The sequence below is a fragment of the Chenopodium album genome, chromosome 9 (assembly GCF_948465745.1).
Source record: "Chenopodium album chromosome 9, dcCheAlbu1.1, whole genome shotgun sequence".
NCBI classification, from domain to species: domain Eukaryota; kingdom Viridiplantae; phylum Streptophyta; class Magnoliopsida; order Caryophyllales; family Amaranthaceae; genus Chenopodium; species Chenopodium album.
In genome coordinates this window covers 13,388,639-13,401,090 of record NC_137842.1, presented here as the reverse complement: position 1 = coordinate 13,401,090, position 12,452 = coordinate 13,388,639, and the positions used below count along the sequence as shown (strand labels likewise).

The 12,452-nt window shown below is 34.5% G+C and overlaps 1 protein-coding gene across 2 annotated transcripts; it reads right to left on the bottom strand.

The window, feature by feature from the left end:
• Positions 1-5,691: 5,691 nt before the first annotated feature.
• LOC145558409 (arogenate dehydratase 2-like) lies at positions 5,692-11,571 on the bottom strand. 2 transcript variants are annotated; one of them, XM_081619641.1, is made up of 11 exons: positions 11,443-11,571; positions 10,657-10,749; positions 9,004-9,204; positions 8,842-8,922; positions 8,171-8,266; positions 8,001-8,078; positions 7,822-7,911; positions 7,678-7,721; positions 7,469-7,550; positions 7,293-7,367; positions 5,692-6,595 (listed from the first exon to the last, which is right to left on the bottom strand). In XM_081619641.1, exons 1-10 carry the CDS (start codon positions 11,488-11,490, stop codon positions 7,308-7,310), a joined length of 873 nt encoding a protein of 290 aa, XP_081475767.1. In that variant the 5' UTR covers positions 11,491-11,571; the 3' UTR covers positions 5,692-6,595; positions 7,293-7,307. The 2 variants fall into 2 exon arrangements, with proteins under 2 accessions (XP_081475767.1, XP_081475768.1); XM_081619642.1 differs by lacking the exon at positions 8,171-8,266.
• Between the last annotated feature and the right edge of the window lie 881 nt (positions 11,572-12,452).

The window sequence follows — 12,452 nt, the reverse complement described above, 5'->3', positions numbered from 1 at the left end:
CTACCAGAATATCGATGTGTGGCAAAGGGAAGTCGTCCTTTGGACTTGCCTTATTTAGATCTCGATAGTCGACACACATCCTTACCCTTCCGTCTTTCTTCGGAACTGGGAAAACGTTGGCGACCCATTCGGGGTATTTGGATACCTTGATGAAACCTGCGGTTATCTGTTTTTGAACTTCTTCTTTTATTTTAAGTGCTACGTCGGGTTTCATTCGACGTAACTTTTGTTTTACAGGTTTCATTCCTGGAATTAGTGGTTTGGTGTGTTGAGCTATTTCTCTATTAATGCCTGGCATGTCTTCATATGACCAAGCAAATACATCGATAAATTCTTTAAGTAAGTTAATTAAATCGGTTCTTTCTTGCTTATTCAATGTTAATCCGATTTTAACTTCTCTTTTTATGAGTTGAATCATTTGAGATATCAACTATTTCAGTTTCTTCAATTACCGGTGTTTTCTTTTCGAGTGTTTCCATTGCTTTAATAATTTCTTTGTCTTTTTCATCGTTAGCTAAGCAATGCTCGTCATCTTGGGTTAGGGAAGAACACAAGAAGTAAGGAGAATGAGAAATATTATTATACTCTAATATCATTACATCAAAGAGTGATATGTCCTCAGGGACTGGATCCCTAACTATCCTAGGAGAAGAAATAAGAGGGGAAGGTGGCTTAGAAAACTCTAGAGGGAGAGACTCCGACTCAGACTCTGACTCAGACGACTCCTCAAACATCGGTCCCTGTCCTGTCGTGATTGATATCTTTCTTCCGCTTGGAGTAGTTACCTTGATAGTCTTGCGCCACCCTTGTAGTGATCCTTCAGCTGGAGTAATTAGCTTCGAGGGGTCGAAGCTTTCACTTTGTAGGACTGTTTGAATGGGCAAGGAGTTATCTTCTTCATAAATTGGCTCATTCTTTTCTCGCCCAAACAGTAATCCCATGACGTTAAAGTCAAAGCATATGAGTGCTTTCTCCTTGTGGGCAGGAGTTGGGATTTCCCCAGTGAAGTCGCCAAAAACTATAGGGAATAATTTCAAGCCGTTAAATCCCACTAGCTTGAACCCCACTGTGATCATACACTAAAGTACGGTGGCGTCCAAAAGGGAAGAAGATAGAGCAAAAAAGTCGCCAACAAGTTTTTAGGAACTTGTAAACCGTTCACGAGGTGAAGGTTACACCCCTTAACGATCCAAGAGATCGTCAACTCCATAAAGTCATGAACCAAATAAGGGTTCGGGGATGAAGGTACAAATCCAACCTAAAAGAGATTGAACCTGCCCTAATAATAGGCCTCTACTTTATTCTGATCGTATTCATGTGCGCTTTTTAATTAACATGCAATCAATAGGATTAACCCTAAATCTATTTATCTACGTTGGTTGAATATTAATGCACAAATAAACTATTATTGGCGATCACTTGAATTATAATCACATTAACCCTAACAAGATTATTAATTATCTTATTAAGCATGATTACAAGTACAAATTCCCTTTAAACATGCAATAAAAGGCGTAATCAAGCAATAAAAATAAATATCAAGCAACATGATTATAATATCATGAATAAAATTATGATCATAACAATAATAATCATAAATAAAATAATCATCATCGAAATAATAATAATAATAATAACTAAATTATAATCATAATCATCATAAATTATAACAATTATAATCATAATCATTTTCATGTTAATATTAAAGCATAATAATAATAGCAAGATCCTAGGCATGATACTAACAAGATTAATAACAAACCCTAGCATGTCACTAAGCAATAAAAATCAAATCTTTAACCCTAACATGATACTAACAATCATAAATATTAGGAAGAGAATAAAAGGCATCATAACAATCATATTTAAAATTAAAATTACCCTAGACATGATACTAGGAATATCATAATAACAATATAAACATGATTTCTACATCAATAAACCATTAAAGTACTTACTTGGATGCCTCGTACCTCTTTCTAATAACAAAATACACACGTTAGTAACTTCAAGGAAAATAATAAAACAAAACAATTAAATTAAATAATTGAAAGAGATATTTGGGACCAAACCCTCAGAAATTAAACCTTTCACGTCTAGGGCGAAGGCAACTTCGAATATGGCTAGGTGTTTCTAGATCTTGTGAATGCGGAATTTTGTATGAAAAACAAAGTTTTGAGAAAAAAAGAAAGAATTGATGAATGCTAATTAAAACTGATTGTAGATGAATGTAGATGAGAATTGATGATGAATGAATCAATGATTGCGAATGAAAACTGATTGTAGGTGAATGAATGAAGAAAACGGAGTTTTTTAATACGATATTTATAGAGAAAATCAGTCAAAAAGATAAATTAAACAAAACAGAGTCTGACGCACAAAAAACAGAGCTGGCGCCAACCCTGGCTAGCTGGCGCCAGACACCAACCCTAGCGCCAGGCCTGGTTCCAGGCGCCAAGGCCTGGGGTTAGGCGCCAAGCCTAATTTTAACGCGTTTTTGAAATTCAGATAAGTTTGCCGTACTGGAGGATAAAATCATATAATTTCCTTGAAAAATGCTATTTGATTTTGATTAAAACTCTGAAAAATCAACAAAAGTCAATTTATCAATGCTAATTGAATTAGGAATGAAAAGAACCTTCTAGAAGAATCTAGAAGACTAAAACCATTCCTAATTGCATTAGGAATGATAAATCATATTAGGCCCTCCCCTAGATCATTGGGCCGTATATAAAGCTCAAACCGGGCCCAGTTTGGTAAATTGGCCATAACTTCCTCAATATTCATCGGAATTGGGCTCATAATATATCGTTGGAAAGGTCTTTGCAAACCCCATCCAACTACACTACTATTGGACCCATATCATGTACCAAACAAACTGGATTGACTGTTTTCTTAAAATAAGTTTTCAAAAACAGAGAGAAGAGAAAAGAAATAAAAATTATCCGCAACACTAGACTTTCCACACTTTCACTTCATTCGATTATGATTCGACGCGAAAGGTACTCATCACCGGGTTTGGTTTTGGGGAGACACAAATGGGTGTCTACAATGGTGGTTCGTTGCTCGCTCTTCTCCGTAGAAGGTCAATTGAAGGGTTCAATTGCAACTAACTAACATTAGTGAAGGTCTTAATCTGTGCCCGTGGACTAAGTAGAGGAATCACACTTGAGGTTCTTTATCTCCCATTGTTCTTGCTCGATCGCACGTGGAATCACACTTCAAAGGTACGATTATATGTTCTTTATGTGTTATGCATTAGATCTTGGAATTAGGTACTGTATGAATATGATTCATGTTTTTCCGCTGCGTAGTACCTATAAACTCCTACAGCTACAACACAATAAGCAAAAAGATTATCTTGTCAGGCATACAAATAAGTGCAGGAACTTCTATACAGATTTCAAAAGACTAAAAAAATATAAACTAGCTTTTATTAATGGGAAGCCAAGTTTACGGTACTAAAACACTTTCGAAAACAAACGAGGAAGGACAGTGTTAGTTGAGACGATTAATACAAGAGGGGGGGGTGAATTGTATAGAGTTCCTAATGACTACTTTTTGCGGATAAATAAACAATGCGTATAGGAACTTAAGCAAACACACAGATTTTACGAGGAAACCTTCCAGGGCCCAACTGGAAGTAAAACCTCGACCCTACCTTAGGGATTTCAAACACAAAATACTTCACTATAATAGGGCAAACACCAAGTTACAACCTATTAGACACAGACCTTTATTTCACAAGTTCCTCACTGGACTTGTTACTTGATAGGACCCTATACTACCCAATCTAAGCACCACACTTAGATTCACTCGTACCACCAAAGTACTACTCGTACTACCAAAGTACAAAACACTCGTACTACCCCAGTACAAAACTCACAGCCTCACCAAGAAGTTTACACAAAACTGTATATAACACAAACTATAAAATCACCCAAATAACCCAACCAATACAAATATAAGACGCCTATTATGATAGGTAAGCAATGCACGAAATCAGAAACTAATATGATAAGTTAAAATCTTGGTAAACTTACTCGTTTAAAGCACTGTGATTTCTCCACGCATAAACTCACAAAAACCTAAATCATTTTTGCTCTCTACTATTTATACAAATAACACTTGTATAGAAAGTAGGTTTTCTAAAAAGATAAATATGTTAACTTAACTTATCTTTATTAAACACGGTTTTAGTAAATCAAGTAGAATAAAATCTTTTCCGAAAATAAGTATAAAAGATATTTATAAAGAAAACTTATCTTTCTTAATAAACCGACTTTAGAGAAAAATAATCTTTTTAGAAAATCTTTTCCTAAAATCTATCTTTTATTATTTTCCATATTTATTTTATTTACCAAGCAAGCTTATCACGTTTCTAATAAATTTCGTGCACTAACCTACTTACCATATTAACAATAATTTCTAAGAATAAAACTTTAACAATTATTGCTGCGCCGCACTCTGATCAGATGAATTACTTGGGCTCCAAGCATATCAAGTTCCACCAAAGAACTTAACTGCTAGTCTTCAAGTTCCTGTTAGGGAACGTTCCTGTTAGGAAACTTAGTTCTTGTTAGAGAACTCTTCCTCTGATTTATTTAACTTCTTCAATAAAGATCTTCTTCATGTCTTCTTAGATTCAGATGGTTCTTCAATCACCAAGATTATTCTGCACCTTACTAATCACACACTAGATAATCTTTATTAGATGAGTTTGCTTTTAGTTTAAGTTCCTCATCATCAAAACCTTTTTGCTTCAACAGACAGGGTTGTGTGAGGTCGGAGGAGTTCCTAAACCGATGTCAAACTTAGCAATCCTAGCGTGAATAGCACACAATATATAGTAGCCACAGAAGGTAGTGCATGTTAATCTAGCAATTGGAGTATACTAATCAACCAATAACATAATTAACTTCATTGTACTTATATTCCATTCATCTTTATAACCACTCGGGAGCTAGCAACCAGTGCGTAGAAGAGTCTTAAAAAGGTCAAGATGTGTATTAACCCCTAGTCAAAGTAAAGTCCATTTTGGAGTCACCAACCCCAGCTGCACGCACACAGCATAGTTACGTTGGGGAAAGAATTTTAAGGCAGCAGTAGTAATAATGTAATGAAGCAATAGCAAGTAATGAAGTAATAAAGGAAGTGTTTCATGTTCCGTGTGTTTTCGACAGAATTCAATGAGCAGTGTTCCCCCTTCAAACTACCTTATGATGCTCCAGTGGTTCAGACAGTAATCAAATATCCAATAAACATGTTTCTGCCTCTACCCCCCTCTCATCTCTTCTCTGAGTTTCCTACTTTCTCTGCACCAGCTAATTACACTATATTTTTCTTGTCTTCCAGCTTTGCAGAAGAGTTTATAGTAATCCAGATGACCAGTAACCCTGTCCTCTGATCCCTAGCTATAACTGTATCTAAATCAAGATTTAACTGTTTCTTTTTAAGAGTTCTGAGGTGACAATAGAAAACCTCATTCAGGAAAGGCGAAGCCCTTTAATCTATAGCTGATTGTTGTAAGAGTTTTACATGATGCTGAAATAAGTAACAGAGATCGAAAAGATGGAAAGTTTCACATAAGAGCAATACTGAAAAGTAGTCCAGTGCCATAACATGGGTGACATATTGGAGGAAGAAGAAATCAGCCAAAATGTAACATACTGGCTCGACATGCATAGAATTTTTTCCTCAATGAACAACACTTTATGTACATTAGAGAGTAGTCAGTCACGTAGCGGTCAATTCAGTAACTACAATAAGCAAATGCAAACAATCTCAAGTCACACGCCTAGTTGACGATGATATATAGTCAATATTACACCTCCAGTCTTGCCTAAAGCTATTATCACAAAAGTACTAATTGACTTGATTGTGAACAAGACACAAAGTATGTTCATCATAATTGACCACAGCTAGCTTCACATGTAGCTCCACACAGTCCCAAGTGCATGCCCATGGTCGTAACTCAGGCCCCTCCTTAGTCCTTATACAAATGCAACCGCCACAATATGATTCACCAATTAGGCATGCAGTGGATTGGTTTAGGAACATCATCAATATTCATCAGTAGAGCATTGTGTACATTTCAGCACATTTTTCCCAGGGTTCAGTGAGTCTAACAAACCCAAAACTCATCTTCTCTGTAAAAGATGGGCTGACATATTGACTATATGGACTCTCTATCAAAACATTCAACGGGCATGATCATTCACCATTCAAAATTGATTTCATAAAATGTTAAAAAGACTTCGGATAACTTGCAGCTTGTAGAACATTTTACAGACAAAAATTATGCCAGAGGCAAATCATCTTTAACCAGTTAAACTATTCACAAGTAACAAAAAGCAGCAAATGCATCAAATTCCAGAATAAGGCATCCTTCGATTCTCTTCGAAATGTGTCTCATACTAAATTCAATCCAATGAAGATATATGGTTATGCTCCAACCGATCCAGCATAAAATATCAGTTTCATCCCTGTAATGCTTTACATAAAAGGATGTGTCCTCATATCTTGCTCACTGATAAAAGTCATGTCCTCAATCTCTTTTTTTACATGTCTTTGCCTTCGCTTCCAAGTACCAACTCTAAACAAAAAGACAGGAACAAATTTCAGTATCTATTTCAATTCCCACCCCCAAGGCCCTACTTCATGTTTATACAATCAACAATTATAACTTTTTGCTAAATATGATCTTTAATACTCTTAGCTACATCAATCCCTTAATACACATATCCCCCTCTAGAACCTAATTTCTCCAAATTTATGCATATTGTAGAGTCTAGGCATTCATTGTTCTCCATAATTATGATCTTTTCGATAAATATGAACCTGAATCCAATCTAACCCTCCAAAGAGAAATCACTTTACCATGCTAAGACTCAAGCTTATGAAGTCTTAAATGCCAATGTATACATTCAAACATCTCAAAGCAGAAAAGAGGATGCAATACCAAATTTATGGTAGCAAGAATGGTATATAAAGTTAAAAATCTTAAAACCCCCAACACATGAAGTTTCACCACATAAGGCGTCTCATTCACGCACTCATTTCTAGACAAAAAACATTTGACGGCCAACCTTAAAGCCTTCTATTTGCACTTTACAGAGGTCTAGCCTTGGTAAAGTCCATCTTTCTATTTGGATCTTTTGACTTTGAGCTTGGTAAAGAAGGTTGATATGAGAGGTAAGGTAAGAACCTCAACATATGCTAGTAATAAAATCACTTTAAATTTCATTATCTCAATCTTGAGAAATGTAAAAGTATTATAATGGAAGAATTACCTGTTGTCAATATAATTATGACATGCCAATATCTGATGGATAACTGCCCAATATTCTCAGCGATGAAGCAAACTCCTGTTAAAAAAGAGCAACAACCATTTAAATGAAATACACATGCGCACACACACGAAATTAGTAAACAGAGATCTTTCTCCCATATTCCCCAAAAGAACTACCTCAATATTTCTGACAGCATTCTGAGCAGCTTTATCTTCCATTGATGCTTCAAAATCCAAATAGAAAAGATAGTTGAAGCACCTGAAAAAGTATAGAAGGAGAAAAAAAGGGGTGGGGGGCAAAAACAACGATCTTCAGCTTGATGATTTTGAAGGTACCGCAGTATGTGAAACATGTGCTTAGTAAAAGGCAATGTTACTGTACATACTTTAGTGATCCATTTTTGCTAGCTCGATTTGGACGACTTTCAATCTGGTTGAAAGATTAATGCAAATTACCGTGTTAAAACATAACTATAGCTCAAGTAATGGTAGTCAGTAGTTGAGATACATTGGTAAATGGGAAAACACACCTTTGTGAGGTTGATTTGCCTCAAAGAAAATGCAGCAAGTGCTTGAAATAGTGCTCCAGGACCCTCATCCAGTGCAAAAACAATACTTGTCTGACAGGCATATTCATCAAATCTCATACATATATAAACAAAATCATGCCTGAATTATGGTACATGTTACTTTTTATCATCTCTGATACCTTAAATGGTCGAACATCTGATGGAGTTATTGGCTCCCTTGCTAGCATCAAGAATCGAGTGATGTTATTAGAATAATCCTGTAGAAGAAATCAAGTGACAAATAGGTGTAGAGTTACTTAGGGTACTTTTCATTGAGGCTCATCCCAATTCAAAGCTTTAATATATTCACCTGAATGTTTTCAGCTAGTACATTTAGTCCGTAGATTTTTGCAGCTGTGGCACTAGCAACTGCACCTGCATCTTTGAGCTGCTGGTTTGCAATGTACTACAAATAAAACAATATATACCGCATCATAGTCACATTTTAAATGGTGTAAATGTTTAGTAAAAGTCACAATCAGGGTCATAGTATAAGCCATTAGGATGCACTAATTCAGTTAGATTGCTTGCCTAGCTGAGGCAGAGGCACCTATGCCTCATAACGATTAATTCACTGGAGTTGTCAACTTTGATGGCAATAAAACATTAGCTTTGCAGCTGTTATAAGGTTATTAATTCATTGGACTGAAAGTTTCACATACTTTAGGTGACAAAAAAGATACTTCCCATCTGTTGGACCTAGCTAAGGTGACCTTCCATCAGTCATCAAGTTAAAAAACTATAAATCAATATTCCATCCATTAAACAACCACCTTGTTCAACCCTTAATAAAAAAAAAAAGTTTTAAAAAACTATCGGACCAATTCTATCAGTTGGGTTGCTCTCACACTTTTCTCATTAATCAAACTAGTCTCACACTTTCCTCAATCATCACAAATAGTATATTTGATAATTACTGCGAAATAAAAGGAGTAAGGAAAAAGGACAAAAAATCTTAAACAAGCTAAAGCAAAAACTTACTTGTGCTGAACCAGCAGTGTCATCAGCAACTTCTCTAATTAAACCAAACTTGGTCAATGTATTCTCACATTGAGCAAGAGCCTACAAATTCAATTTTTTTGATTTAAATTGACGCAAATATCATATCTAAGAAAGACATGGATTAGTATAAGATCTAAATACCTGCGGATGGCTTAACACTCGTTTCAGGTCTTCAAGTTTTACACCATGATTGGCTAATAAGCAATGCCGAATAACAACTTTTATTTCACCAACTATATGAAGTTTATGCCGCAACATAAGATCATAATTCCTATGAATGCTACCCCCTAGAGAATTCTCAATAGGTAAAACAGCTCGATCAACAAGCCCCTTCTCAACAGCCTGTAGCCAAAAATGCAGACCTCAGGCAAATACATATGTTATGAGCTTATGGTTTTACACAATAAACTCTATGTCTTAAAACATGGAATATATAGAGAAATTAGTTTGCAACCCCCTTTTTTTGACCGTGTACAAATTAATTTGTTTTGACTAATTCTTGTTTATGCAGGACAAAAGCAATTTGTGACACCACCCAGTCTAGTAAGATGTAAAGTTGCAAATAATTGATAGATAAGCAGAGGTTTTCTTTCAAGTTTATTGCGATCAAAAGCATGCAGACAGCAACAAGAGGAAGTTTGGTTCCTATCAATCAATGCCGTCAATAGTAAAACTGCATTTGACTTGGAATGCTGGATATTGAAGTTGTAATCCATTGTTTATTCAGTTCTTCTGGTGCTTTAACAGCTAACCGGATAGCAGACTGGAACCGAATTAAGCTCTGAAATTCTAAAAACGGCAAAATACATACACCATAATTCCATACAAAGGAAAGACCAAAATAGTTATGTGAGTCATAATTTCTCAATAACTTTTTTTTTTTTTTGAAAGAAAATGCAAGCTAGTTCATTAATCAATAGACAAAACGTCCATAGTTACATAAACCAAAAGTTTTGAGAAATTAAATCTTTTCAATTTCTCCTTGGTGCCAACTGCCTAGTTTCTATAATCACTGTCTTCAAGCCCCCAGTCAAACTTTGCCAAATGAACAGGAGGTAGATTCTAAATATCATAGATACAAAGTCATTTATTAGATTAGTACCACTCTAACTTTGTTACATCATTTTTTAGAAATATATTTTGATTATGCATGACAGAATTTCAATCAATGCGAGCAAATTGAAGTATTGAACGTATATGACTGATAACAAGCTAAACTACTAAGTGCCTCGAAACATCACAAGATTGAACCGAAGTATAATAGATAAATAGGTACACACTCTTTCATCTCTAACATCAATATAACACTTGGCTGAACTTCTAAAGAGACTCCCAACATGGGTCAAATGTACACAACGACAACCCCAAAATTAACATAGACTTTCTTATTAACCCTTAACCCAATACACAACAACCATCTGCTGCTTCACAGTAGATAAGAAGTTGGTCAGTTTAGATATGAATTAGTCAATTAGAATTGTAATGATCTGACAATGAAATCATCTTATTCACCTATCTTAAATTTCTTTAAAGTCGCTAACTAAAAGTCTAAAACCCTCGTTTTCTAACTGATAAACGAAGGCATTATAGATTATTTTTACTTCCGGCTTCAATAGGGGAACGGGAAATTAACCTATAACTCAAGTAGTCAAGTTTAAAGCTCTAATCAGCTCTTAACATGTATGCAATTGTAAATGGTATTTAACGAATTGCCTCTCAAAAATGCCAAAATCATTGTTAAAAGATAATATAGACAATCATTCATTCATTAAACCAATAGTTTTAACAATGTACTTCGAAAACAGTCTCGAATTGCTCACAAGGTACAGCTTCACAATTTGGATACGCCCTCTCAGCAGCAAGCTGACTGTATGCACCAGGAACTCCCTGTAAATGCAAGTTCGATTCAAAAATTAATCAGAGACTTTATATCCGAAACACCTGTCAAAATTTCTTGATCAGGTAACTCCATTTTAATTTCTTGATGAAGCAACTCCATTATATATTTATACAGCATTCTTGTCGAAATCTCCCTATAAACTTAACAACATTCGAGTGAAAACCTCTTTAATTTTATTTTTTTATATTTTTTTAATAGAATTGTCAAAACTTTAATGTAAATTTTGACAACATTTTAGTCAAACTCCACAATTTTGGTAGCACAATTATATATTTATATTTATTCTACTCAGGAAGAGCCACAGATTAGATACTACAGTTCTTATTTCTCAGTGAAATAACTTCTCATTTAGATACCTGCGTTTCAAATTATTTGCAACAATTTGTAGTGTGAGTAGAAAATATCTAATCATTGCAAATAATTTACAACGGATGTAATATATTTTTTAAAAAATCTGAAAATCAGCAAACTTTTTCAAAATTTTGAAACCACATACTGGTATCTTATTTATTCTCCGAGGGTAAAGTGCAAATTAGATCCTACACGCGACAGCATGATTACCACAAGCCGGGAAAACATAAATTGAAATTGTACTATTAAAAGTAAGTAATGAAAGTGATAACTGAAAGTAGGCACATATAATTGGAAATGAGCACTAAAAAAAGGTAAGAAAGAAAGACCTGATAAGCAACACGAAGCAGAGGAAGTTGGGACGACGGATCAGCCATTGAATGTTCTGGGGTGGATGAAGATGGTGGGTGGGTGGGTGGGTGTGTGAATTGGGATTGTTAAGCAGACACACAAAAATGATTTATGACTGTATGAGTCTTACTTATAAAGGTAATCTGCACGGTTGGTTTGTACTCTGTAGCATGTGTAAATTACTGGATTACGACTGTGTCAGTCTTTTTCCCATCTGTTTGGGTGTCAGTTGTCGTTGAGGTTTTAAATTTTTCTAAATAATACTCCTCTATCTCCAGTTGATAGTCACTTATGCTATTTTTTTTGGCACCTAAAATATTAGTCACATTTATTTTTTTCAAGTCTATTAATATTATTTCTTTTACCAAAATTCTTTAACATTTGCAAAAATATTTGTGTAAATTTAACTTTTCAATGTATGTACTTTAATTACTTTCTCTCTCTACTTTTTTGCATACTCAATGTGAATTTACTTTTTCAATGTACTTTTTTTAATTTTCCTTGATTCCCGTGATTTTTCTTTAAAAGTGACTATCAATCGGGGACGGAGGGAGTAATGTTCCTTTATGTTATCTGATACTCACTTCGTATTTAAATAAGTGAAATATTTTGACTTTTTACATTATTTATCTAATATACTGTACTTTGAGTAATATTTGTGATTTTTATATTAGAATAAATCTATTCTTGTTATAATCATCTCAATTAATAATTTATTGTATTTATACTCCATTTTTATAATTTTTACTTATTGATAATTAAAGATATCCTTAGTAATAATGTAGTATTGGCATATGAGCATATGAGAAACGTTTCGAAACGTTTCAATTAGGGTGTGTTCTATTATCTGATTTTCACTTATCTTATCTTATCTCTTATTAGAACTTATCTGAACTTATCATACCTTATCAAAACTTATTTAAGTTAAATTTATACTTGGATAACTTTTATTAGAACTTAGAACTTATCTAAGCTTATTATACCTCAA